This window comes from Oncorhynchus gorbuscha, linkage group LG10 (genome assembly GCF_021184085.1).
Source record: "Oncorhynchus gorbuscha isolate QuinsamMale2020 ecotype Even-year linkage group LG10, OgorEven_v1.0, whole genome shotgun sequence".
In the NCBI taxonomy this organism is placed as follows: domain Eukaryota; kingdom Metazoa; phylum Chordata; class Actinopteri; order Salmoniformes; family Salmonidae; genus Oncorhynchus; species Oncorhynchus gorbuscha.
In genome coordinates, this window is record NC_060182.1 from 5,052,136 (window position 1) to 5,079,933 (window position 27,798).

Here is a 27,798-nt window from a genome sequence, read left to right on the forward strand (position 1 = left end):
CATTTAAATGGCTCAATTCAATCCGTAGCTCTGAAGATCCGCTCTCAATTTAAAGGCAATCTTCTTGCGTTCACAGTAAATGCTGCATTGTTTCGGCTCAATCAGAAATAACACTTAAATTTCAAATCGCGCTATAACTTCCGTGATCCGGGTTGAATCGAGCCCTAAACTTACCTGGACCAAACTGCACTTACTTTATACAGACCACTGAAAAATCGTGTCGTTGTTTGGCCATAGATAGAATCCACTTCGACTAACTAATTCTGGAAAGTGCTTAAAATATATATATATATATACATACATAAATAAAGAATCCCTTTAGTCGAAAATTGTGGTTGTGATCATTGTGATTCTGCTTTACATACATTGACTCGATTTAGCTTGACCATAGCTCAACAAAAAAACCATGCTTTCATGTTGAGAATATTAATGTAGGTCTATGAAACCGGCCCTCGGTAATACTGTGGTACATCCCTTCAACGTGAGAGGCACCTTTATTATTGGCTCTATGGATGAAACGGTCAGGTGAGGTGCCGTCGAGCAGTGTGGTACAAATCAATCATAGTAGTACATATTCTGCTGTTCCATCAAGCATTGGGTGGGGGGGTCATTGTTGGCAGTAACTTGAACTTCGGTTATATCCAAAACAAACATGTTAATTTCACCATTAAGGAAACCAGCTTAATACTATAATCAGTGTAATCGTTGATCCACATCACATGTACTGTATTCTATAGAATAAATGCACATTTTATATAGTTGGTATAATGGGGGGGGGGGTGTATGGATTATATCACAAGAGTTTAAAACTAACTACTGTTTATATGTTATTGTAAACTGGGTGGTTCGAGCCCTGAATGCTGATAGTACAAATGGGCATACCCCCCTGGCTGTTCTAATTACGTTGGTAACCAGTTTATAAACAGCAATAAGGCACCTCGGGTTTGTGGTATACGACCAATATACCACGGGCTTAAGAGCTGTATCCAGGCACTCCTCGTTGCGTCGTGCCTAAGAACAGCCCTTTACCCGCGGTATATTGGCCATATACCACAAACTCCCCGAGGTGCCTTATTGGTTAAATATCTCACTCAGATAACATAAGCCGATTCCCCCTCAGAAGAATAGCTATTCTAAATAAATTTTTTAAATAAATTCTTACCTGATACAAAAATGGGTCTGGGTCAACTTTTGTATTTTTTTGTGCTCAATTGTTTGCTTTTTTTTGTGTTTTTATCAGAGAAAGGCATTGATAATTTTATTAATTTAATGTTAACGTAAATGCATTGAAGACATACACACAAGCTATTCAAAGACGATTGATTCGTTGGCACATGCATTTTTCTGTAAAGATGCATCTTGAGAAATGCTAAATATTCGTTGAGGCAACACTCCAGACTAACGGTGAGTAACAGAAGGACGTGTGTCAAGAGACTCCAGGTCAGATCTTCTAATCCAGGCTCATGTCCTCATCATCGTCCTTCTTGTCTTTATCCTTGTCAGTCCCTTCCATGGCTTTGGCAAACGCTTCCACATCTAAAAACAGATTTAAAAAAATAGATAAATAAAAATGGGGGTTTCAGTGCTTTGCTCAAGGGGGCAGCAGATGGTATATTGATGCCAACCTCTGGTTACGAGCCCGTCTCTAACTTCAAGGCAACGGCTGCTCCCTGTTTGCCAAATGCGCTTACTGCTTGTGTGAGGATGTGTAAATTATGACCCGGGGGGGGGTGGTCACCTCCTTTGTTTGCTGCATCAACAGCCGCAGAGGGCAGACCAAACTGGTTCATGAGAGGTCCGAGCTGTCCTGATGCCAAGGCACTGCTAAACATACTCATCGCCTGGGGAGACACACACACACAGAGAGAGGAGTTTAGCATTTAAGGGAATGTTGAGGAGGTCCTTTGGCAGTCATACCCAATCAAATGTTTCTCTATAAAACTAGGAGATGACCTGTCGTGACTGTCCGTTAAATAAATAAAAAAATAAAAAAATCCTTAACCTGTTGGAACTGTGGCGAGGTGAGTGTGTTCTGGATCTCTTCTGCACTCTGAGGTAGAGACTCTCCCGAGGGCAGGTAGGGTAGGAGCCTCTGCTGTACCTCAGAGTTAGACAGGATAGGAGCCATGATCTCCGGGGTACACACACTGGCCAGGTCCACTGAGGAGAGGGTCAACACAATGATGAAATATACACTATTCATTCATATAGATAAAAATCTAAAGAACATGTCCAGTCATGTATTGCCTACAATTTATTATTCAACCACACTCTTTAACAACAAAAGAAAAAAGATTTAGCCATCTAAAAAACAAGCTAATTGTTACAAAAAGTGAGAAGAACAAAGCCACTAATTATCTGTAGAATGTATACTACTAATGTATTATCTGTAGAATGTATACTACTAATGTATTATCTGTAGAATGTATACTACTAATGTATTATCTGTAGAATGTATACTACTTCTCTCCGTCAATTTCCATTTCTGTCGTCCACTTACCGTCACCTCCCTGCACGGCGACGGCAGCAGACATGGCCGGTACGTTCATAGTGGCCAGGATACTCTGCAGGTCGCTGAGCTGGATGGGCTGGGTGGGGGAGCCGACGGCTGCCGGCACGACGGGGGTCTGGGCTGCAGCAACCAATCAAATCAACGTTTATTCGCCACAGACGGGACGTGGCCTAAAGCCGAAACCTCAAACACAAATGTCTACAGTGTCGGTGACCTCTGCCCTTTAACACAAGCTCTCCATCTTCCCTCTCTTTCTACATATTCAATAAACTAACAAAATGTGTGTGTGTGCGCGCATAAATAAATACACAAAAGTATGTGGACACCCCTTAACATTAGTGGCTTCGGCTATTTCAGCCACACCCGTTCACAACTTGCAGACTTGTTTACATGTTGCTGTGCGTTTTGTTGCCAACCTTACTTTGCTACCTGACAACTTTACGGTTTTTATTTTTGTAATTACCGTTTATATTTTTGTTTCCCCCCCCCCCACTCAACTTTTTATCTGGATGTGGTTCATCAGGACCTCCACCAGCCAACCAGTAGTAACATTAACATGATGGTTCACCAGGATCTCCACCAGACAACCAGTAGTAACATTAACATGGTGGTTCATCAGGACCTCCACCAGCCAACCAGTAGTAACATTAACATGGTGGTTCATCAGGACCTCCACCAGCCAACCAGTAGTAACATTAACATGGTGGTTCATCAGGACCTCCACCAGCCAACCAGTAGTAACATTAACATGGTGGTTCATCAGGACCTCCACCAGCCAACCAGTAGTAACATTAACATGGTGGTTCATCAGGACCTCCACCAGACAACCAGTAGTAACATTAACATGGTGGTTCATCAGGACCTCCACCAGACAACCAGTAGTAACATTAACATGGTGGTTCATCAGGACCTCCACCAGCCGAAGCTAAGTAGTAACATTAACATGATGCCTTCCAATTGCAGTCGCTGTACTCATAATATACAGGAGAATGATCGCCTTACGGCGAGGATAGCTGTGCTACAAGCCCAGCTTCAGACGCAATCGTTAGGCAAGGGTCATTTCGGTGTAGGAAAGGATGAAACGGCATCTGTGCCACCAGTAAGTACAGATAGTAACGTTAGTATAAATCCCCTGGCACGGTCCCTGCAGCCAGACAACTTTCTCATGGTTTCTGGAGGGAAATGCTGTAGGAAAGCTCAACCGGTGTCGTTCATTCAGCCGACAGAAACTTTCAACCAGTTTTCCCCATTAAGTAGCGGGTCGGAGTCAGAGGCCGAGTCTTCTCTGGTCTCTTTCTCTCGTTACGGGGTCTGAGACACCGAAAGCTCCCACCATTAGCTCTGACAAATTGAAAACCCTAGTCATTGACGACTCCATTACCCGCAGTATTAGACTTAAAACGAATCATCCAGCGATCATACACCGTTTACCAGGGGGCAGGGCTACCGACGTTAAGGCTAATCTGAAGATGGTGCTGGCTAAAGCTAAAACTGGCGAGTGTAGAGAGTATAGAGATATTGTTATCCACGTCGGCACCAACGATGTTAGGATGAAACAGTCAGATCACCAAGCGCAACATAGCTTCTGCGTGTAAATCAGCTAGAAAGATGTCGGCAAAGAGTAATTGTCTCTGGCCCCCTCCCAGTTAGGGGGAGTGATGAGCTCTACAGCAGAGTCTCTGGCCCCCTCCCAGTTAGGGGGAGTGATGAGTTCTACGGCAGTAATTGTCTCTGGCCCCCTCCCAGTTAGGGCCCCCTCCCAGTTAGGGGGAGTGATGAGCTCTACAGAGTCTCTGGCCCCCTCCCAGAGTCTCTGGCCCCCTCCCAGTTAGGGGAGTGATGAGTTCTGGCCCCCTCCCAGTTAGGGGGAGTGATGAGTTCTACGGCAGTAATTGTCTCTGGCCCCCTCCCAGTTAGGGGGAGTGATGAGCTCTACAGCAGTCTCTGGCCCCCTCCCAGTTAGGGGGAGTGATGAGCTCTACAGCAGAGTCTCTGGCCCCCTCCCAGTTAGGGGGAGTGATGAGCTCTACAGCAGTCTCTGGCCCCCTCCCAGTTAGGGGGAGTGATGAGCTCTACAGCAGAGTCTCTGGCCCCCTCCCAGTTAGGGGGAGTGATGAGCTCTACAGCAGAGTCTCACAACTCAATCGCTGGTTAAACTGTTTTCTGCCCCTCCCAAAAGATAGCATTTGTAGATAATTGGCCCCCTTTCTGGGACTCACCAACAAATAGGACCAAGCCTGGCCTGCTGAGGAGTGACAGACTCCATCCTAGCTGGAGGGGTGCTCTCATCTTATCTGCCAACATAGACAGGGCTCTAACTCCTCTTGCTCCACAATGAATTAGGGTGCAGGCCAGGCAGCAGGCTGTTAGCCAGCCTGCCAGCATAGTGGAGTCTGCCACTAGCACAGTCAGTGTAGTCAGCTCAGCTATCCCCATTGAGACCGTGTCTGTGCTTTGATCTAGGTTGGGCAAAACTAAACATGGCGGTGTTCACCGTAGCAATCTTACTGGAATAAAGACCTCCATTCCTGCCATTATTGAAAGAGATCGTGATACCTCACATCTCAAAATAGGGTTTTACTTCATGTTAGATTCCTCACTTCCAAGGCAGTTAGAGTCAATGAACTAATCACTGGTCATAATCTTGATGTGATTGGCCTGACTGAAACATGGCTTAAGCCTGATGAATTGACTGTGTTAAATGAGGCCTCACCTCCTGGTTACACTAGTGACCATATCCCCAGTGCATCCCGCAAAGGCGGAGCTGTTAACATTTACGATAGCAAATTTCAATTTACAAAAAAAAAGACCTCTTTTGAACTTCTAGTCATGAAATCTATGCAGCCTACTCAATCACTTTTTATAGCTACTGTTTACAGGCCTCCTGGGCCATATACAGCGTTTCTCACTGAGTTCCCTGAATTCCTATCGGACCTTGTAGTCTTAGCAGATAATATTCTCATGGAAAAGTCCACAGACCCACTCCAAAAGGCTTTCAGAGCCATCATCAACTCAGTGGGTTTTGTCCAACATGTCTCCGGAAAAAGCTGTTGCGCAGCAACTCACTGCCTTCCTGAAGACAAACAATGTATACGAAACACTTCAGTCTGGTTTTAGACCCCATCATAGCACTGAGACTGCACTTGTGAAGGTGGTAAATTACCTTTTAATGGCATCTGACCGAGGCTCTGCATCTGTCCTCGTGCTCCTAGACCTTAGTGCTGCTTTTGATACCATCGATCACCACATTCTTTTGGAGAGATTGGAAACCCAAATTGGTCGACACAGACAAGTTCTGGCCTGGTTTAGATCTTATCTGTCGGAAAGACATCAGTTTGTCTCTGAATGGTTTGTCCTCTGACAAATCAACTATAAATTTCGGTGTTCCTCAAGGCTCTGTTTTGGGACCACTATTGTTTTCACTATATATTTTACCTCTTGGGGATGTTATCCGAAAACACAATGTTAATTATCACTGCTATGCGGATGACACACAGCTGTACATTTCAATGAAACATGGTGAAGCCCCAAAATTGCCCTCGCTAGAAGCATTTGTTTCAGACATAAGGAAGTGGATGGCTGCAAACTTTCTACTTTTAAACTCGGACAAAACAGAGATGCTTGTTCTAGGTCCCAAGAAACAAAGATCTTCTGTTGAATCCGACAATTAATATTGATGGTTGTACAGTCGTCTCAAATAAAACTGTGAAGGACCTCAGCGTTACTCTGGACCCTGATCTCTCTTTTGAAGAACATATCAAGACCATTTCAAGGACAGCTTTTTTCCATCTACGTAACATTCCAAAAATCTGAAACTTTCTGTCCAAAAATTATGCAGAAAAATGAATCCATGCTTTTGTTACTTCTAGGTTAGACTACTGCAATGCTCTACTTTCCGGCTACCCGGATAAAGCACTAAATTAACTTCAGTTAGTGCTGAATACGGCTGCTAGAATCCTGACTAGAACCAAAAAATGTGATCATATTACTCCAGTGCTAGCCTCTCTACACTCGCTTCCTGTTGAGGCAAGGGCTGATTTCAAGGTTTTACATGGGCTTGCTCCTACCTCTCTCCGATTTGGTCCTGCCATACATACCTACACGTAAGCTACGGTCACAAGACGCAGGCCTCCTAATTGTCCCTAGAGTTTCTAAGCAAACAGCTGGAGGCAGGGCTTTCTCCTATAGAGCTCCATTTTTATGGAATGGTCTGCCTACCCATGTGAGAGACGCAGACTCGGTCTCAACTTTAAGTCTTTACTGAAGACTCATCTCTTCAGTGGGTCATATGATTGAGTGTAGTCTGGCCCAGGTGTGTGAAGGTGAACGGAAAGGCTCTGGAGCAACGAACCGCGACTTGCCCTCTCTGCCTGGCCGGTTCCCCTCTTTCCACTGGGATTCTCTGCCCCTCACCCTATTACAGGGGCTGAGTCACTGGGGCTCTCTCATGCCGTCCCTAGGAGACGTGCGTCACCTGAGTGGGTTGAGTCACTGACGTGATCTTCCTGTCTGGGTTGGCGCCCCCGGGTTGTGCCGTGGCGGAGATCTTTGTGGGCTATACTCGGCCTCGTCTCAGGATGGTAAGTTGGTGGTTGAAGATATCCCTCTAGTGGTGTGGGGGCTGTGCTTTGGCAAAGTGGGTGGGGTTATATCCTTCCTGTATGACCCTGCCTGGGGGTATCATCAGATGGGGCCACAGTGTCTCCTGACCCCTCCTGTCTCAGCCTCCAGTATTTATGCTGCAGTAGTTTGTGTCGGGGGCTAGGGTCAGTTTGTTATATCTGGAGTACTTCTCCTGTCTTATCCGGTGTCCTGTGTGAATTTAAGTGGGCGTTCTCTAATTATCTCCTCTCTTTCTTTCTCTCTCTCGGAGGACCTGAGCCCTAGGTCCATGTCTCAGGACTACCTGGCATGATGACTCCTTGCTGTTCCCAGTCCACCTGGCCGTGCTGCTGCTCCAGTTTCAACTGTTCTGCCTGCGGCTATGGAATCCTGACCTGTTCACCGGACGTGCTACCTGTCCCAGACCTGCTGTTTTCAACTCTCTAGAGACAGCAGGAGCGGTAGAGATCCTCTTAATGATCGGCTATGAAAAGCCAACTGACATTTACTCCTGAGGTGCTGACTTGCTGCACCCAACAACTACTGTGATTATTATTATTTGACCATGCTGGTCATTTATGAACATTTTAACATCTTGGCCATGTTCTGTTATAATCTCCAGTCCTGAGGACTGGCCACCCCTCATAGCCTGGTTCATCTCTAGGTTTATAATCTCAACCCGGCACAGCCAGAAGAGGACTGGCCACCCCTCATAGCCTGGTTCATCTCTAGGTTTATAATCTCAACCCGGCACAGCCAGAAGAGGACTGGCCACCCCTCATAGCCTGGTTCCGCTCTAGGTTCTGGTCTTTCTAGTGAGTTTTTCCTAGCCACCGTTCTACCTGCATTGCTTGCTGTTTGGGGTTTTAGGCTGGGTTTCTGTACAGCACTAAGCTATCAGCTGATGTAAGAAGGGCTATATAAATACATTTCATGTGTATAAAATCAAGCACACAGCCATGCAATCTCCATAGACAAACATTGGCAGTAGAATGGCCTTACTGAAGAGCTCAGTGAATTTCAACGTGGCACAGTCATATGATGCCAACTTGCCAACTTTCCAAATTTATGCCCCGCTCGAGCCGCCCCTATCAACTTTAAGTTCTGTTTTTGTAAAGTGGAAACGTCTAGGAGCAACAATGGCTCAGCCGCGAAGTGGTAGGCCACACAAGCTCACAGAACGGGACTGACGAGTGCTGAAGCGCATAGCGCGTTAAAATGGTCTGTCCTCAGATGCAACACTCACTACAGAGTTCTAAACTGCATCTGGAAGCAACGTCAGCACAATAACTTTGTCGGGAGCTTCATCAAATGGGTTTCCATGGCCGAGCAGCTGCACACAAGCCTAACATCACCTTTTGCAAAGCCAGGAGTGGTGTAAAGCTCTCAGCCATTGGACTCTGGAGCAGTGGAAACATGTTCTCTGGAGTGATGAAATACGCTTGGAAGATGTTAGGACAACGCTACCTGACAAAATGCATAATGCCAACTGTAACGTTTGGTGGAGGAGGAATAATGGTTCAGGCCCCTTAGTTCCAGTGAAGGGAAATCTTAACACTACAGTATACAATGACATTCTAGACGATACTGTGCTTCCAACTTTGTGGCAAGAGTTTGGGGAAGGCCCTCTCCTGTTTCAGCATGACAATGCCCCCGTGCACAAAGAGAGGTCCATACAGAATTGGTTTGTCGAGATCGGTGTTGAAGAACTTGACTGGCCTGCACAGAGCCCTGACCTCAACCCCATCAAACACTTTTGGGATGAATTGGAACGCCGACTGTGAGCCAGGCCTAATCACCCAACATCAGTACCCAACCTCACTAATGCTCTTGTGGCTGAATGGACGCAAGTCCCTGCAGCAATGTTCCTACATCTAGTGGAAAGCCTTCCCAGAAGAGTGGAGGCTGTTATAGCAGCAATGTTCCTACATCTAGTGGAAAGCCTTCCCAGAAGAGTGGAGGCTGTTATAGCAGCAATGTTCCAACATCTAGTGGAAAGTCTTCCCAGAAGAGTGGAGGCTGTTATAGCAGCAATGTTCCAACATCTAGTGGAAAGTCTTCCCAGAAGAGTGGAGGCTGTTATAGCAGCAAAGGGGGGGGGGGACCAACTCCATATTAATGCCCATTATTTTGGAATGAGATGTTGGACGTGCAGGTGTTGGGGTCACGTAGTGTGTGATAGAGAGATATCTATATACACACACACACACACACACACACACACACACACTTTGACATGGCACCGTTTACACTTGCGTCAGACAGGCAGAATACAACGAGGTGTAAACGGGACAATAAAAGTATAAAAGATAATAACCAATAAGGTGCACTACTATAGACAGAAGACATGGTAATAACAGTACCAGCAGGAGTGGTGGGGGTGACAGTGGGGGAGGCAGCGGAGGTGGCAGCAGGGGTAACTGGAGTGGTGGGGGCCACGGTCGAACTGATCCGGGTGGTGGTGGAACCGGAGGAGGGGGTGACGGCCGCAGACTGACTACGGGAGCTGTGGTGGGGAGGGAAGAGTGGAGGAATTATAATGATTTGTTATGACGCGTGCTGTGGTCGTAGCGTAGCTTTGTATCTAGCACTCTGACCGTTGCAACATTGTTTCCATTTTGAAAAGCAACATTGTTTCCATTTTGAAAAGCAACATTGTTTCCATTTTGAAATGCAACATTGTTTCCATTTTGAAAAGCAACATTGTTTCCATTTTGAAAAGCAACATTGTTTCCATTTTGAAAAGCAACATTGTTTCCATTTTGAAAAGCAACATTGTTTCCATTTTGAAATGCAACATTGTTTCCATTTTGAAATGCAACATTGTTTCCATTTTGAAATGCAACATTGTTTCCATTTTGAAATGCAACATTGTTTCCATTTTGAATTGCAACATTGTTTCCATTTTGAAATGCAACATTGTTTCCATTTTGAAATGCAACATTGTTTCCATTTTGAAATGCAACATTGTTTCCATTTTGAAATGCAACATTGTTTCCATTTTGAAATGCAACATTGTTTCCATTTTTCCATTTTGAATTGCATCATTGTTTCCATTTTGAATTGCAACATTGTTTCCATTTTGAATTGCAACATTGTTTCCATTTTGAATTGCAACATTGTTTCCATTTTGAAATGCGATCTCAACAGGCCCACAGAGAATGAAAGAGTCAGGACGAGACAGCAGTTCTGAGACAGGTGAAATAATGTATCAAACTGTTTATGGATATACACAAAAACCATGTCAACAGAACTGGTAAAAATGTAATTTAATGCAGCTGGTTTTCCGTCTCTCCAACTTCAGTCTGACGTGATTGTTTTAGCGGTGTAGTTGGCTGGCTACGGAGCCAAAGGAACAGCTTCTTTAGCACGGCTGTGCTGATCTAGGGTACTCTGCTCCGCCTCGACCGCAGCACAGCTGTAAAAGTCGTATCACACGCCCTCCCCCTCCACCCTGCTAGGGCCTCTTACCTGGAGGATGAGGAGCTGGTAGCAGGGCCTCCACTGCCTAACAGACTGGCGAGACCTGGTCCTGCTAGGGCCCCTAGACCACCAAGTCCTCCCAGACCAGTTGGTCCAATCAGCTGCATCAGCTGTGTGTGGCTCATGTTACCCAGGAGGCTTTGCAGGCCACCCTCACCTGGGGGAATAAAAAAATAAATAATATTAATTCTAAAATTAAAAAATAATTCTGACCTTAAAGAGACTAAACAATTCAAACAAATTGTTATAAAAATGTTGAGTGGTCTGTGTGTGTCCTACCTCCTAGAGCAGACAGCTCGTGGCTGCTACTGCCTCCACTGCCCAGTGTTCCAGGCATGGGAGGGTTGTTCAGGTACTCATTCACCTTACGGCAATACTCCTCGTCCTTGTCCGATTTAGGCTCCTGGTGATCACAGGACTCAATAACATTAACAATATTGTATCAAACAGTATCAAGAGAAATGGATAACATCAGAGAATGAATGTGAAAAAATGTGAAGTAAAATTTAAAAAATAAAGTTGTTTTATATCATATTTTAAAAACAGCTGATGAAACCAACACTGTAATAGTGTGAAAACATAATCGCCGTTCTTTTCTGATAGTTGAAAATACAATCAACACTGGACCTTCTAAATCAACAGGTTTGCATAGGGTGGGAGTTTATTCCCCCAAATCAAATCAAATTTTATTTGTCACACACACATGGTTAGCAGCTGTTAATACGAGTGTAGCGAAATGCTTGTGCTTCTAGTTCCGACCATGCAGCATTCCATGGTGACCTCACCATACGTAAACAAAATAATAGGTTAACAGACCAATAACAAAGAGCGTTCCAAATCTCTCTACCAATAACAAAGAGCGTTCCAAATCTCTCTACCAATAACAATGAGCGTTCCAAATCTCTCTACCAATAACAATGAGCGTTCCAAATCTCTCTACCAATAACAATGAGCGTTCCAAATCTCTCTACCAATAACAAAGAGCATTCCAAATCTCTCTACCAATAACAAAGAGCGTTCCAAATCTCTCTACCAATAACAATGAGCGTTCCAAATCTCTCTACCAATAACAAAGAGCGTTCCAAATCTCTCTACCAATAACAATGAGCGTTCCAACCAATAAAAGAGCGTTCCAAATCTCTCTACCAATAACAAAGAGCGTTCCAAATCTCTCTACCAATAACAATGAGCGTTCCAAATCTCTCTACCAATAACAATGAGCGTTCCAAATCTCTCTACCAATAACAATGAGCGTTCCAAATCTCTCTACCAATAACAATGAGCGTTCCAAATCTCTCTACCAATAACAAAGAGCGTTCCAAATCTCTCTACCAATAACAAAGAGCGTTCCAAATCTCTACCAATAACAGATAGGATTCAGTTCTAGCTTGAGAAATAGTTATTTGGCTAATTTGTTATATATTTTTTGCACATTTTAATGTTAATCTATTACAGTAAGATACTGAATTGTTCCCAAGAAAACATTGAATATAAATATTTTTTTAAACAGCTGCTTTGGGCCTTTAAGTGTCTAACAAAATCCCATAATTTCCTTGACTGGTCCCAGACTCATTTATACGGTCTTGCCAAACTCCTATGTTCATTGTCACACATTTGGCAAGACAGTACCAACAGACCTGGGACCACCAGGCTAATTAATTCCCACCTTGCCTGCTATAGTTCCATGTCAAAAGAAATGGTATTATGTTAAATGTTATGTGTAATGTTAATTCAACCCTCACCTGCATCCAGAAGAACAGCCTCTTGGATCCAGCCTTGAACTTGAGCACAAACACACGCCCAGTGGTACACTGGCTCACCTTCTTGAACTCACAGTCATCAGGGAAGATGATCAGGTCCTGGAATCAAAAACAAACAAGCAAGGATATTATAAAACTTACCGGAAACAGTCACCTTTTCTTTTTACTGGGTTGATATTGTATAAAGTCGTTAGATATTCTTCAGTTTATATACTGTTTCACTACCAGAGACATCATAGCCTGGTACAAGATTCTGTTTGTGCAGTTTTACAATCTCCATTGCTGCAATCTTTGGGCAAACCAAAATTGGGACCAGTCTAGAGACACTACGCCATCTGATTCAACTTGATCTGATTCAACTTGGATCTGATTCAACTTGGATCTGATTCAACTTGGATCTGATTCAACTTGGATCTGATTCAACATGGATCTGATTCAACATGGATCTGATTCAACATGGATCTGATTCAACATGGATCTGATTCAACATGGACAAGAGGAATACCTATGTGAGAATGCTGTTCATCGACTACAGCTCGGCATTCAACACCATAGTACCCTCCAAGCTCGTCATCAAGCTCGAGACCCTGGGTCTCGACCCCGCCCTGTGCAACTGGGTACTGGACTTCCTGACGGGCCGCCCCCAGGTGGTGAGGGTAGGCAACAACATCTCCTCCCCGCTGATCCTCAGGGTGCGTTCTGAGCCCTCTCCACTCCCTGTTGGATCTGACGCCTCCAACTCAATCATCAGTTTGGACACAACAGTGGTAGGCTTGATTCAACAGGGAGGAGGTGAGGGCCCTCGGAGTGTGGTGTCAGGAAAATAACCTCACACTCAACGTCAACAAAACTAAGGAGATGATTGTGGACTTCAGGAAACAGCAGAGGGATATCCACATCGATGGAACAGTAGTGGAGAGGGTAGCTAGTTTTAAGTTCCTCGGCATACACATCACAGACAAACTGAATTGGTCCACTCACACTGACAGCGTCGTGAACTAAGCGCAGCAGCGCCTATTCAACCTGTAGCATCCTCATTCGGGCTGTATCCCGCCTGTACATTCAACATGGATCTGATTCAAGGCATTAACATCTGCTAACCACTGCCTGTATGTCTCATCCAGCAATCAACTCACATCATCAACATCATCAACATGCTCAGATCTTCCAGATCCCGGTCCTTCCAGCAGAAGTGGATGAGGGAGTCGCCCTCCGTCTGTTGAGGACTGACGTCACCGGGGGCAAACACCTGCCCTCCAGGACACCTACACCACGTTTGTCATCGGACATGAACCACTGTGCTCACCCTTCATGGTCATCTTATCCTGGGACCGAGAGACTGAAAAACAACTCCATCTCAAGGCCATATGTTAAATAGCCACCACTAACATTGAGTGGCTGCTGCCAACACACTGTCATTGCCTGACCCAACTCCAGCCAGAATTGCTGGGAAATGATGTAAATATATCACTAGCCACTTTAAACAATGAATAGTTACTTACCCTACATTATTCATCTCATATACATATGTATATACTGGCATCCCTGTATCAAGCCACTTTAACTATGCCACTTTGTTTACTTTGTCTACATACTCATCTCATATGTATATATCGATACCATCTACTGTATGCTGCTCTGTTGACATGTTCCTTATCCCCTTACACTGTGTATAAGACAGTAGTTTTGAATTGGTTTTAATTCTTGTTGTTATCACTGCAGTGGGAGCACAAGAGACACATTTGTGACAAAAAAATTTGATTTGATTTGATTTGATTTTTCCATGGACTGATTCAACATGGATCTGATTCAACAGACATGGATCTGATTCAACATGGATCTGATTCAACATGGATCTGATTCAACATAATAAATCCAGCAATCAACTCACATCATCAACATTTCCAGATCCCCGGTCCTTCCAGCAGAAGTATTGTTCTGTACACAGTGTCACTGTGCTACCCTTCATGGTCATTTGAACTACTATTTTGAAAATGTGCTGTGCACCTAATTGACGGGTTGTTGACAGACACGTAGGCTTGTTGGTTTAATTCTGAAGTGGGAGGAGACAATTTTGAACTGAAAAATGCATGAGCATAAAAACACAAGTATTGTTCTGCAACAATTTGAACTACTATTGAAAATGTGCTGTTTTACTGAGTTTATATAAAAGGAAATCTGTCAATTGAGATGAATGAATTAGGCCCTAAATCTATGGATTTCACATGACTGGGCAGGGACACAGTCATGGGTGGGCATAGGCTTGAGAGCTAAGCCCAGCCATTCAGAATGAGTTTCCCCCCCCCCACACAAAGGGGATTTATTACAGACATAATAAACTCCTCAGTTTCATCAGCTGACGGATGGCTGGTCTCAGACAATCCCGCAGGTGAAGAAGCCGGATGTGGAGGTCCTGGGCTGGCGTGGTTACAGGTGGTCTGTAGTTGTGAGGCCGATTGGACGTACCTACCAAATTCTCTAAAACGACATTTATAGCAGAGAATTGAACATTAAATTCTCAGTCAGCAGCTCTGGTGGATATTCCTGTAGTCAGCATGCTGATTGCACCCACCCTCAAATCTTGGTCCTTCTGTAGCTCAGTTGGTAGAGCATGGCGCTTGTAACGCCAGGGTAGTGGGTTCGATTCCCGGGACCACCCATACGTAGAATGTATGCACACATGACTGTAAAAGCGTCTGCTAAATGGCATATATTTCTATATCTATATATATATATATTGTGGCATTGTGTGGTGACACAAAACTCCAAATTTTAGAGTGGCCTTTTACTGTCCCCAGCACAAGGTGCACCTGTGTAATGATCATGCTGTTTAATCAGCTTCTTGATATGCCACACGTGGTGGGATCTGAATTGGCGCAGCGGTCTAAGGCAATGCATCACAGTGCTAGAGGCATCACTACAGACCCAGGTTCGATTACGGGGGAGATTTGGCCAGGGAAGGAAGTTATTGTAAAATTAGAATTTGTTCTTTACTGACTTGTCTAGTTAAATAAAATATTCAATTAAAAAAAAAACTCTAACCTGTCAGGTTGATGGATAATCTTGGCAACGGAGAAATGTTCACTAACAGGGATGTAAACAACTTTGTGAGCTAAATCTCAGAGGAAAAACTCCGTGCGTATGGAACATTTCAGGGATCTTATATTTCAACTCATGAAAAACACTTTACATGTTGCGTTTATTTTATTTTTGTTCAGTGTAACGAGCTAGAAAAATATTTCATTGGACAATTAAACTGCAGTTTCAAGACGAGACAAATCAACCAAAATATGTTGTTTGGCTAACTATCAATAAGAAATTGATAGGATGGATACGTATAATCTAAAACAACATTTCGCTTGTGTCTGTCTGCTAGCTAGTTAGCATAAGCTAAGTAGCTAGCTAACGTTAGCTCATGACAAGGCTAAAAACTCTAAGCTGAGAACGGGACTAGTTTTTCCAAAACCGTCATTCTCAAGAAAAACACATATCGATGTTCTCTCAAATTTAACTGAATAATTCCATCGTTCTACAATTCACATACCGTATACAATGTTTTTATTGAATTACCTGAAGTTTAGCTGGCAACAAGAGTTATGTATCAGACTTCCTGGTTGCTCTTCTTCGTGGGTTTGCGTGAACTGTTCGCTTCTTCTATGGTGACTCTTTCGCAATTCTACCAGTAGAAAACGTGACCATCGCCACTCAAATAGAAATGGCAAGCACATTGGATTTCCTGTGTGGTTTTTATTTTCCTGGATCTTAAACCCAAGGATATACTGCTCAATTAAAAAATGTAAAAAAAAATGTGTTGTCCTGTGAGATTTTGTAAACAGAGATTAAAGGCTTCCAATAGTGTATAAAAAAAGTGTATCATGGAAAGTAAAATATGACTTTACCATTACAAATAAAGTGTATTACAACGAATGCCCCTTGCTTAGATAGGCATTGTCCTCGTTTGTGTCAAATGTGGGTCTCGAGGCTACCAAAGACAATAGAACTCTAGGATGGTCATAGTTCTATTTAATTCTACATGTGCAATGCATGCCTCTCTGATGACCTCACAGGCGCCATCCCACTTCTGACACCAACGTCTCATATGCACTGCAACTGGGAAGTAGTCCTCCATAGGAATGAATGGAATTCTACAGTATTTCAATTACATTTTTTTCAAGGATATAATTACATGTATTTAAATATTTTTGTCATGGGGACAGTAAACAGTAGAACTTTCCAGAAATTATACTTTAAGGAAAAGGTTGTATATATTTGTATGTTTAGCTCACATAATATTTATTACACAAGCATTTTGCTACACCTGCAATAACATCTGCTATATATGTGTATGTGACCAATAACATTGTACTTGATTTAAAAGTATGCATTAAGGTGTCTGGAATAGAATAAACACGTAAAAAAAATGTCGACATTAATAAATGCATTTCAATAACATCAAAATACATTTTTACAACGGTGGAGGAGTGCCAAGATGGAGGCTTCAAAACAGCGCCTCCTATTAGTCACATCTAGTATATATATAAATCATTGTTAGGTAAACTAGTAACAGGCCTACCTAAGCAAGACTTGTTACAAAACAATGCCAGGTTAGACCTATCAATAAAGTTTCAAAATCTGACGCAGGACGGGTTCATGTATTTCTCCATCAAAGACTAGCTTTTAGAGACTTTGAAGGATAGGTCAGACATGTTATAGAAAGATATTGTAAAGTGGACTTTGGGAAAAGGGGGAAACACTACTCAATTTTTCTCGATTACATCAATCAGGACGGATTTGCGGAAGAACAGAAAAAGGACGTGAAAAACAAAATCCCTCGTTTTGGTCGAGATCAGAAAATAATTGTGCGAACAACTTTTGTTATATCGTGAATACAAATACAATTATTTTGTGACGAACAAAACGAGGGAATATTTTGATTTTATTAATATGACTTCTGTGCGAATTCCCTCATACCTCCCACTTTTCCAACACCTAGGGTGCCTACATTTCAATTGAACCTGTGCTACATTGCGGGAAGATTTCTCCCAAAAAGTTATTCTATGTACTTGAACAAAGGGTGTAATTCATTATACCAATTTTGTTGCAAAATATATCTTAAACGGAAACAAACCGAACGAAGCAAACCCATCCGTTGTTTAAAAAAAAAATGTTTTAATTTTATTTACATAATGGTCGTTCAGTACAACACTGTTTCCGTTATATGTTTTCGTGATGAACGCAGCCCCCGGATGTGGGAGGGATTGACAGCCAACCAGGACCGCTTCTCGTTTTACTTTACTAGGTGCTCTCTTTATTTATTTGATTTTATTTATTGAGTGCTCAACCAAAGGAAGCTTGCGTTGTGTACTGTTGATGTGTTGTTGTTGTTGTTGGTATGCGAACAAACATAGATACCTTTTTTTGTTTCAAAATCGAAAGATCAACTGTGCCCAAAGTAACTAAACGGTAAGAAGTGCATTTGGATAGTATATTTCCTATCTCCCCCCCGGTGTGGCATGGTAGTATATGCTTCTCCAGCCGGCCTTGGATTAGAGAGCTAATGTTAGTGAATGGGTGGATGGTGTTAGTTAATCTAGTAACCACTAACCCAACATAGATGATGTGTTTCCCTTTTTGATGCGGTAGCAAGAGATTATCCGCTTTACCGTTTTGTCTTCCGATCTGTATTTTATAGACAGCTAGTGGGAGATTGCTTATAGGTTGGTTTTATAACGTTTAAAAATACATTTAAAAGCCAATTCATCATGGCCCGGTTAATGTTAGCTGGCTAGTAAGTTTAGCTATATTTTAGTTCACTATTTAACGAGATAAACATCTCAAATTTAATATCCAGCTAACATGGACCCCGGTGAGTTGAGTAATTCTGGATTTGCTGTAAATGGGACCGGTGATTTATATCTAACTACCAAGCTAGTTTAACGTCCAGTTGTTGTCGATGTTTGTCAAAACAAATGATTTATAATATATAATAATAATATAATAATATCTACTTTTTATATAACAAATATATAACACTAAGTCATGTTAAGGTCCCCCTGATCAAAGATCCATTATGTTCTTTAGCCAGCTAGTTAAACAAAATCAGATATAGGTCTGATTTTATTTTGCCTTGCTTTTGGACCCTTTTACATGAATCTAGTTCCTGTTAGCTATTTAACTGATCAGCTGATGCCAGTACTAGCCATGTTAGAATGGACCCTTTTACATGAATCTAGTTCCTGTTAGCTATTTAACTGATCAACTGATGCCAGTACTAGCCATGTTAGAATGGACCCTTTTACATGAATCTAGTTCCTGTTAGCTATTTAACTGATCAGCTGATGCCAGTACTAGCCATGTTAGAATGGACCCTTTTACATGAATCTAGTTCCTGTTAGCTATTTAACTGATCAGCTGATGCCAGTACTAGCCATGTTAGAATGGACCCTTTTACATGAATCTAGTTCCTGTTAGCTATTTAACTGATCAGCTGATGCCAGTACTAGCCATGTTAGAATGGACCCTTTTACATGAATCTAGTTCCTGTTAGCTATTTAACTGATCAGCTGATGCCAGTACTAGCCATGTTAGAATGGACCCTTTTACATGAATCTAGTTCCTGTTAGCTATTTAACTGATCAACTGATGCCAGTACTAGCCATGTTAGAATGGACCCTTTTACATGAATCTAGTTCCTGTTAGCTATTTAACTGATCAGCTGATGCCAGTACTAGCCATGTTAGAATGGACCCTTTTACATGAATCTAGTTCCTGTTAGCTATTTAACTGATCAGCTGATGCCAGTACTAGCCATGTTAGAATGGACCCTTTTACATGAATCTAGTTCCTGTTAGCTATTTAACTGATCAGCTGATGCCAGTACTAGCCATGTTAGAATGGACCCTTTTACATGAATCTAGTTCCTGTTAGCTATTTAACTGATCAGCTGATGCCAGTACTAGCCATGTTAGAATGGACCCTTTTACATGAATCTAGTTCCTGTTAGCTATTTAACTGATCAGCTGATGCCAGTACTAGCCATGTTAGAATGGACCCTTTTACATGAATCTAGTTCCTGTTAGCTATTTAACTGATCAGCTGATGCCAGTACTAGCCATGTTAGAATGGACCCTTTTACATGAATCTAGTTCCTGTTAGCTATTTAACTGATCAGCTGATGCCAGTACTAGCCATGTTAGAATGGACCCTTTTACATGAATCTAGTTCCTGTTAGCTATTTAACTGATCAGCTGATGCCAGTACTAGCCATGTTAGAATGGACCCTTTTACATGAATCTAGTTCCTGTTAGCTATTTAACTGATCAGCTGATGCCAGTACTAGCCATGTTAGAATGGACCCTTTTATATGAATCTAGTTCCTGTTAGCTATTTAACTGATCAGCTGATGCCAGTACTAGCCATGTTAGAATGGACCCTTTTACATGAATCTAGTTCCTGTTAGCTATTTAACTGATCAGCTGATGCCAGTACTAGCCATGTTAGAATGGACCCTTTTACATGAATCTAGTTCCTGTTAGCTATTTAACTGATCAGCTGATGCCAGTACTAGCCATGTTAGAATGGACCCTTTTACATGAATCTAGTTCCTGTTAGCTATTTAACTGATCAGCTGATGCCAGTACTAGCCATGTTAGAATGGACCCTTTTACATGAATCTAGTTCCTGTTAGCTATTTAACTGATCAGCTGATGCCAGTACTAACCATGTTAGAATGGACCCTTTTACATGAATCTAGTTCCTGTTAGCTATTTAACTGATCAGCTGATGCCAGTACTAGCCATGTTAGAATGGACCCTTTTACATGAATCTAGTTCCTGTTAGCTATTTAACTGATCAGCTGATGCCAGTACTAGCCATGTTAGAATGGACCCTTTTACATGAATCTAGTTCCTGTTAGCTATTTAACTGATCAGCTGATGCCAGTACTAGCCATGTTAGAATGGACCCTTTTACATGAATCTAGTTCCTGTTAGCTATTTAACTGATCAGCTGATGCCAGTACTAGCCATGTTAGAATGGACCCTTTTACATGAATCTAGTTCCTGTTAGCTATTTAACTGATCAGCTGATGCCAGTACTAGCCATGTTAGAATGGACCCTTTTACATGAATCTAGTTCCTGTTAGCTATTTAACTGATCAGCTGATGCCAGTACTAGCCATGTTAGAATGGACCCTTTTACATGAATCTAGTTCCTGTTAGCTATTTAACTGATCAGCTGATGCCAGTACTAGCCATGTTAGAATGGACCCTTTTACATGAATCTAGTTCCTGTTAGCTATTTAACTGATCAGCTGATGCCAGTACTAGCCATGTTAGAATGGACCCTTTTACATGAATCTAGTTCCTGTTAGCTATTTAACTGATCAGCTGATGCCAGTACTAGCCATGTTAGAATGGACCCTTTTACATGAATCTAGTTCCTGTTAGCTATTTAACTGATCAGCTGATGCCAGTACTAGCCATGTTAGAATGGACCCTTTTACATGAATCTAGTTCCTGTTAGCTATTTTAATTATTTAATGGCCTTTGCCATTTTAAGAAGAACAGCTCAAACGTATTATATATTGAGTCCAGTGAGGCCAACCCACACATACAGTAAGTCTGTGGGCCAAACAAGCCCTTTATTCCACAACACGAGTTACGGTAGGATTCTGGTCACTATAATGGAAATAAGCTACTTCTCATACAGACTGGATGCATGATTTAGTGATGTAGACAGCAACACATAGCATGGATATGCCTGCAATTTCCTCCAAAAACCAACACACATTTAGCATCGTGTGCACATTTTCTGAAGGGAGTTGTTTCATTATGTTGTCATCAAAAAGATAGGCATCACTGACTCTGACAATGGCTGACTTAGTGACTATAGAGGATATCATAAATCAAATGTGTGGTTCATTATTAGGCATGTCACACATCCAATCCTGCATCCCAATTGGCGCAGCGTTCTAAGGCACCGAATCTCAGTGTCCCTACAGACCCTGGTTCGATTCCAGGCTCTATCACAACCGGCCGTGATCGGGAGTCCCATAGGGCGGCGCACAATTGGCCCAGCGTCGTCCTGGTTTGCGTTTGGCTGACGTAGGCGGAATTTGTTCTCAAATGACTTGCCTAGTTAAGTAAAAAATATGGCCAACCTTCATTTGAGCTCATTTGAGGGTGTGGATTAGCGGCCTAGCTAGCGACCTAGCTAGTGTCAACAAGTTAATTGTGTGTATAGGCCTAAAACTTGTGCTATTGACAGTCTCACTGCTTCAGGCAAGCTGTGGGTGGAGCTGACCATTAACTTACAGTATTTGTTTGAATGTTGTTGACGTGGTTACCGGTGATGTAGTGGTAATAAAATTGGTGGGTAAAGTCTGATTGCCGGTCGTGGTGGAAAAAAGTAACGCTTTCTATGGGTGGGTGGGCACACTGTCCCAGAGGGGGGGGGGCAAACTGTCCCAGGGGGTAAACTGTCCCAGAGGGGGGTGGCACACTGTCCCGGGGGGAGGGAGAGGAAAAGGTGGGTAAACTGTGTTTACTTGCGTTTACCCTCCATTACTGGCTAGTTTCTATCCATGGTACCAGAGAGGATGGGCCTACTTCTCCTTTCAGGCATGTTGAGAGCAGTTTAACTAGTTGATCTTTGTGTCTTGTAATCTCTGTCCCAATACATTGTTCAACTTTCACTTCCATTGTCCCTGCTCTCGCACACTCACTCTTCTCTCGCCGAATGACATTCTTCGCTAAGCTGCTGCTTCCACATGTGGAAAGGGGCCCACAATAGGGTTTGTAAATCAGCACTGTACACTATCAACACAATGCACAGTAAGCATCCCATTGAGGAAAATACTGTGTTTCTGTCTCAAATGGTACCAGGGCCCTATGGGTAGTGCACTACTTTTGACCAGGGCCCTATGGGTAGTGCACTACTTTTGACCAGAGCCCTATGGGTAGTGCACTACTTTAGACCAGGGCCCTAAGGGTAATGCACTACTTTAGACCAGGGCCCTAAGGGTAGTGCACTACTTTAGACCAGGGCCCTAAGGGTAGTGCACTACTTTAGACCAGGGCCCTAAGGGTAGTGCACTACTTTAGACCAGGGCCCTAAGGGTAGTGCACTACTTTAGACCAGGGCCCTAAGGGTAGTGCACTACTTTAGACCAGGGCCCTAAGGGTAGTGCACTACTTTAGACCAGGGCCCTAAGGGTAGTGCACTACTTTAGACCAGGGCCCTAAGGGTAGTGCACTACTTTAGACCAGGGCCCTAAGGGTAGTGCACTACTTTAGACCAGGGCCCTAAGGGTAGTGCACTACTTTAGACCAGGGCCCTATGGGTAGTGCACTACTTTAGACCAGGGCCTTATGGGTAGTGCACTACTTTTGACCAGGGCCCTATGGGTAGTGCACTACTTTTGACCAGGGCCCTATGGGTAGTGCACTACTTTTTACCAGGGTTTGACCAGGGCCCTATGGGTAGTGCACTACTTTTGACCAGGGCCTTATGGGTAGTGCACTACTTTAGACCAGGGCCCTATGGGTAGTGCACTACTTTTGACCAGGGCCCTATGGGTAGTGCACTACTTTTGACCAGGGCCCTATGGGTAGTGCACTACTTTTGACCAGGGCCCTATGGGTAGTGCACTACTTTTTACCAGGGTTTGACCAGGGCCCTATGGGTAGTGCACTACTTTTGACCAGGGCCTTATGGGTAGTGCACTACTTTTATGGGTAGTGCACTACTTTAGACCAGGGCCCTATGGGTAGTGCACTACTTTAGACCAGGGCCCTATGGGTAGTGCACTACTTTTGACCAGGGGGCCCTATGGGTAGTGCACTACTTTTGACCAGGGCCCTATGGGTAGTGCACTACTACTTTTGACCAGGGCCCTATGGGTAGTGCACTACTTTTGACCAGGGCCCTATGGGTAGTGCACTACTTTGACCAGGGCCCTATGGGTAGTGCACTACTTTTGACCAGGGCCCTATGGGTAGTGCACTACTTTTGACCAGGGCCCTATGGGTAGTGCACTACTTTAGACCAGGGCCCTATGGGTAGTGCACTACTTTTGACCAGGGCCCTATGGGTAGTGCACTACTTTTGACCAGGGCCCATGGGGGCTACCCAGGGCCCTATGGGTAGTGCACTACTTTTGACCAGGGCCCTATGGGTAGTGCACTACTTTTGACCAGGGCCCTATGGGTACCACTACTTTAGACCAGGCCCTATGGGTAGTGCACTACTTTAGACCAGGGCCCTATGGGTAGTGCACTACTTTAGACCAGGGCCCTAAGGGTAGTGCACTACTTTAGACCAGGGCCCTATGGGTAGTGCACTACTTTTGACCAGGGCCCTATGGGTAGTGCACTACTTTTGACCAGGGCCTTATGGGTAGTGCACTACTTTTGACCAGGGCCCTATGGGTAGTGCACTACTTTTGACCAGGGCCTTATGGGTAGTGCACTACTTTAGACCAGAGCCCTATGGGTAGTGCACAATCTAGGGAAAGGGGTGCAATTCGGTTGGCCGCTGCCCATTTAGTTAATTAATTGAATGCTTTTGCTTCAGAGGTCTATTCCAAAATGTTAAATTAGAGAGCTGAGCTAAGCTGTGTGTGTGTGCGTGCGTGCGTACGCAGAGGTTTCAGCAGCTGTGTTTACCTCGGAGCTTGTACCTCCTGTGTCATGTTACTTTGCTAACATTGATTGTACACAAGGCGGAAGGCCTTGGTTGTGGGACAACTGATAGGACTGAAAGGGAAACTCATCTACTCACCATTTAGGCTGGAGCACAGTAGGGCACGCTAGCTGCCTGGCAGTCTTGTTTACTCTATTCCCTATATACTGCATTAGTTTTGACCTGAACCCACAGGCGGAATAGGTTGATTTGATTTCATGCGTATAGCCTCTGTGCAGCTGCTCAGTATATAGTGTATATAAATGCACCATACAATTTTCAAAGATTTGACTGAGTTACAGTTTATAAGGAAATCAGTCAATTTAAATATTTATTAGGCCCTAATTTATGGATTTTTATATAACTGGGAATACAGAAATGCATCTGTTGGTCACAGATACCTTTAAAATGATAGGGGGTGGATCAGAAAACCAGTCAGTATCTGGTGTGGATCAGAACACCAGTCAGTATCTGGTGTGACCATTAGCCTCATGCAGCGTGACACATCTCCTTCTCATAGAGTTGATCAGGCTGTGGATTGTGGCCTGTTGGAATGTTGTCCTAATACTCTTCAATGGCTGTGTGAAGTTGCTGGATATTGGCGGGAAATGGAACACGCTGTCGTACACATCAATCCAGAGCATCCCAAACATGCTCAATTGGGTGACGTGTCTGGTGAGGATGCAGGCCAGGGAAGAACTGGGACATTTTCAGCTTCCAGGAATTGTGTACAGGTCCTTGCGACATGGGGCCGTGCATTATCATGCTGAAACAGGATGTGAATGCGGTGGATGAATGACACGACAATGGGCCTCAGGATCTCGTCACGGTATCTCTGTGCATTTAAATTGCCATCGATTAAATGCTGTTGTGTTTTGTTGTCCGTAGTTTATGCTGCCTGTACCATAACCCCACCCCCACCACGAGCACACTGTTCACAACGTTGACATTTATCCCTTTACACTTGTGTGTGTATAAGGTAGTTGTGAAACTGTTGTGAAATTGTTAAGTTAGATTACTTGTTAGATATTACTGCATGGTCGGAACTAGAAGCATAAGCATTTCGCTATACACTCAGCATTAACGTCTGCTAACCATGTGTATGTGACCAATAAAATTAGATTTGATCAGCAAAACACTTGCCCACACAACGCCTGTGATCTGCCCGGTACAGTTGAAAGCGGGATTCATCTGTGAAAAGCTCACTTCTCCTGCGCGCCAGTAGTAATCGAAGCATTTTGAAGTTAATTTACGACGCCAAACTGCAGTCCCGTCAAGACCCGGGTGAGAACGACGAGCAAGCAGACGAGATTCCCTGAGACAGTTTCTGACACTTTGTGTATAAATGATTTCATCAGTTGTCCGGGTGGCTGGTCTCAGACGATCCCGCAGGTGACGAAGCCAGATGTAGATGTCCTGGGCTGGTGTGGTTAAACGTGGTCTGCGGTTGTGAGGCCGGTTAGATGTACTGCCAAATTCTCTGAAAACAACGTTTGATGCCGCTTCATGTAGAGAAATGAATACAAAATGATCTGGCAACAGCTCTGGTGGATAAAGCTGCAGTCAGCATGCCAATTGCACGCTCCCTCAACTTGAGACATCTGTGGCATTGTGTTGTGTGACACAACTGCACATTTTAGAGTCGCCTTTTATTGTCCCCAGTACAAAGTGAACCTGTTATAATGATCATGGTGGTTAATCAGCTTCTTGATATGCCACACCTGTCAGGTGGATGGATTACCTTGGCAAAGGAGAAATACTCACTGACAGAGATGTAAAAACACATTTGGTCACAAAATTTGACTGAAATACGCTTTTTTGTGCGTATCGAACATTTCTTAATTTTCTTTAAAACATTTTTTGTTATTATTTCAGCTCATGAAACATGGGACCATGTTGTGTTTGTGTATGTTTGTTCAGTGTATTTTTGTTCAGTGTATTTTTGTTCAGTGTATTTTTGTCTGGGTTACCCTGTCTGTGTGTCCATTATGGAACTGAGAGGCCATTTGAAAGTGAATCAACTGATCTCTGTATAACTGTCTGAGACATTTAATTTGAATTCAAATGAACATTTAATAATAGCAGAACTGTCTCTTTAGGTCCAGGGATCGTAGTTCATATAGCCCACTCTTTGTTATCATGAGTCGTGATAATTTTTAAATTATTTGTCTTTAATATACCTTTTCAGTCTTTAGTCATTTTTAGTCATATTTTAGTCATTTTTAGTTATCAGTTGACTAAAATTGGACAAGTTTTGTTTAGTTTATCACTGACATTTTTAGTCACTGTCAAAAAAACACAAACAAAATATTCCTGTGTAGCTCAGTTGGTAGAGCATGGCGCTTGTAACGCCAGGGTAGTGGGTTCGATCCCCGGGACCACCCATACGTAGAATGTATGCACACATGACTGTAAGTCGCTTTGGATAAAAGCGTCTGCTAAATGGCATATATTATTATATTATTATTATTATATATATTATTCTATAAAATAATGAATATTTGGGCTACTTCCATTGTGGTCGTTCAGATATCCTTGTCCAACTCTGCCTACTATCCCCTAATATACCTTAGTTGGCAACGTGATATTGTGGCAGATGGTAACCAGTGCCAGCCATAATTAACCCTATAATTATAAAGCCTTGGTAAGAGGGGGACCAATAGAAAGCTCTGATTTTTCTCTCTGTCATAACGGTCAATGGGGGTGAATGACAGTGGTTTCCTAGAAAAGGGGGAGAATTGGAGCTTTACGAAAATGACAGAAATATTACTGTACTCCTAATAAGTCAACAAATAGTTTAGTTTTTTTCTATAGGTGTATGTACAGTATATATGTGTGATGGGATGGATAGACATTATGAACAGTATGTGGATACAATGTATATGTGTAGAATACATGGATAGAATCTAGTATATGGATAGAATATGTAGTATATGTGTAGAATACATGGATAGAATGTAGTATATGGATAGAATATGTAGTATATGTGTAGAATACATGGATAGAATATGTAGTATATGTGTAGAATACATGGATAGAATATGTAGTATATATGTAAAATACATGGATAGAATATGTAGTTTATGTGTAGAATACATGGATAGAATGTAGTATATGGATATAATATGTAGTATATGTGTAGAATACATGGATAGAATATGTAGTATATGTGTAGAATACATGAATAGAATATGTAGTATATGTGTAGAATACATGGATAGTATATGTGTAGAATACATGGATAGAAAGTAGTATATGGATATAATCTAGTATATGGATAGTATATGTAGTATATGTGTAGTATACATGGATAGTATATGTAGTATATGTGTAGAATACATGGATAGAAAGTAGTATATGGATATAATCTAGTATATGGATAGTATATGTAGTATATGTGTAGAATACATGGATAGAATATGTAGTATATGTGTAGAATACATGGATAGAATATGTAGTATATGTGTAGAATACATGGATAGAATCTAGTATATGGATAGTATAGAATCTAGTATATGGATAGTATATGTAGTATATGTGTAGAATACATGGATAGAATCTAGTATATGGATAGTATATGTAGTATATGAGTAGAATACATGGATAGTATATGTAGTATATGAGTAGAATACATGGATAGAATATGTAGTATATCTGTAGAATACATGGATAGAATATGTAGTATGTGTAGAATATGTAGTATATATGTAGAATACATGGATAGAATAGTATATGTACAGCAATAGTTGAATAGGATGG

The 27,798-nt window shown here is 42.6% G+C and overlaps 2 protein-coding genes across 3 annotated transcripts in view; one reads left to right on the plus strand and one right to left on the minus strand.

Annotated features, from left to right (window-relative positions):
- Positions 1-1,249: 1,249 nt before the first annotated feature.
- Positions 1,250-14,326, minus strand: LOC124045397 (proteasomal ubiquitin receptor ADRM1-like). The gene is made up of 9 exons (XM_046364694.1): positions 14,249-14,326; positions 12,340-12,456; positions 10,877-11,000; positions 10,586-10,754; positions 9,478-9,620; positions 2,501-2,632; positions 2,003-2,160; positions 1,739-1,841; positions 1,250-1,536 (listed from the first exon to the last, which is right to left on the minus strand). Exons 1-9 carry the CDS (start codon positions 14,324-14,326, stop codon positions 1,451-1,453), a joined length of 1,110 nt encoding a protein of 369 aa, XP_046220650.1. The 3' UTR covers positions 1,250-1,450.
- Positions 14,327-17,618: 3,292 nt separating this feature from the next.
- The window catches only part of LOC124045462 (dnaJ homolog subfamily C member 5-like), a 37,502-nt gene continuing 27,322 nt past the window's right edge, over positions 17,619-27,798 (plus strand). Inside the window, exon 1 of one of the 2 annotated variants that reach the window (XM_046364770.1) lies at positions 17,619-17,820. In XM_046364770.1, the coding sequence (XP_046220726.1) occupies positions 17,750-17,820 (71 nt within the window). In that variant the 5' untranslated portion in view covers positions 17,619-17,749. The remainder of the gene's footprint in view (positions 17,821-27,798) is intronic. The other variant, XM_046364769.1, reaches the window with a different exon arrangement.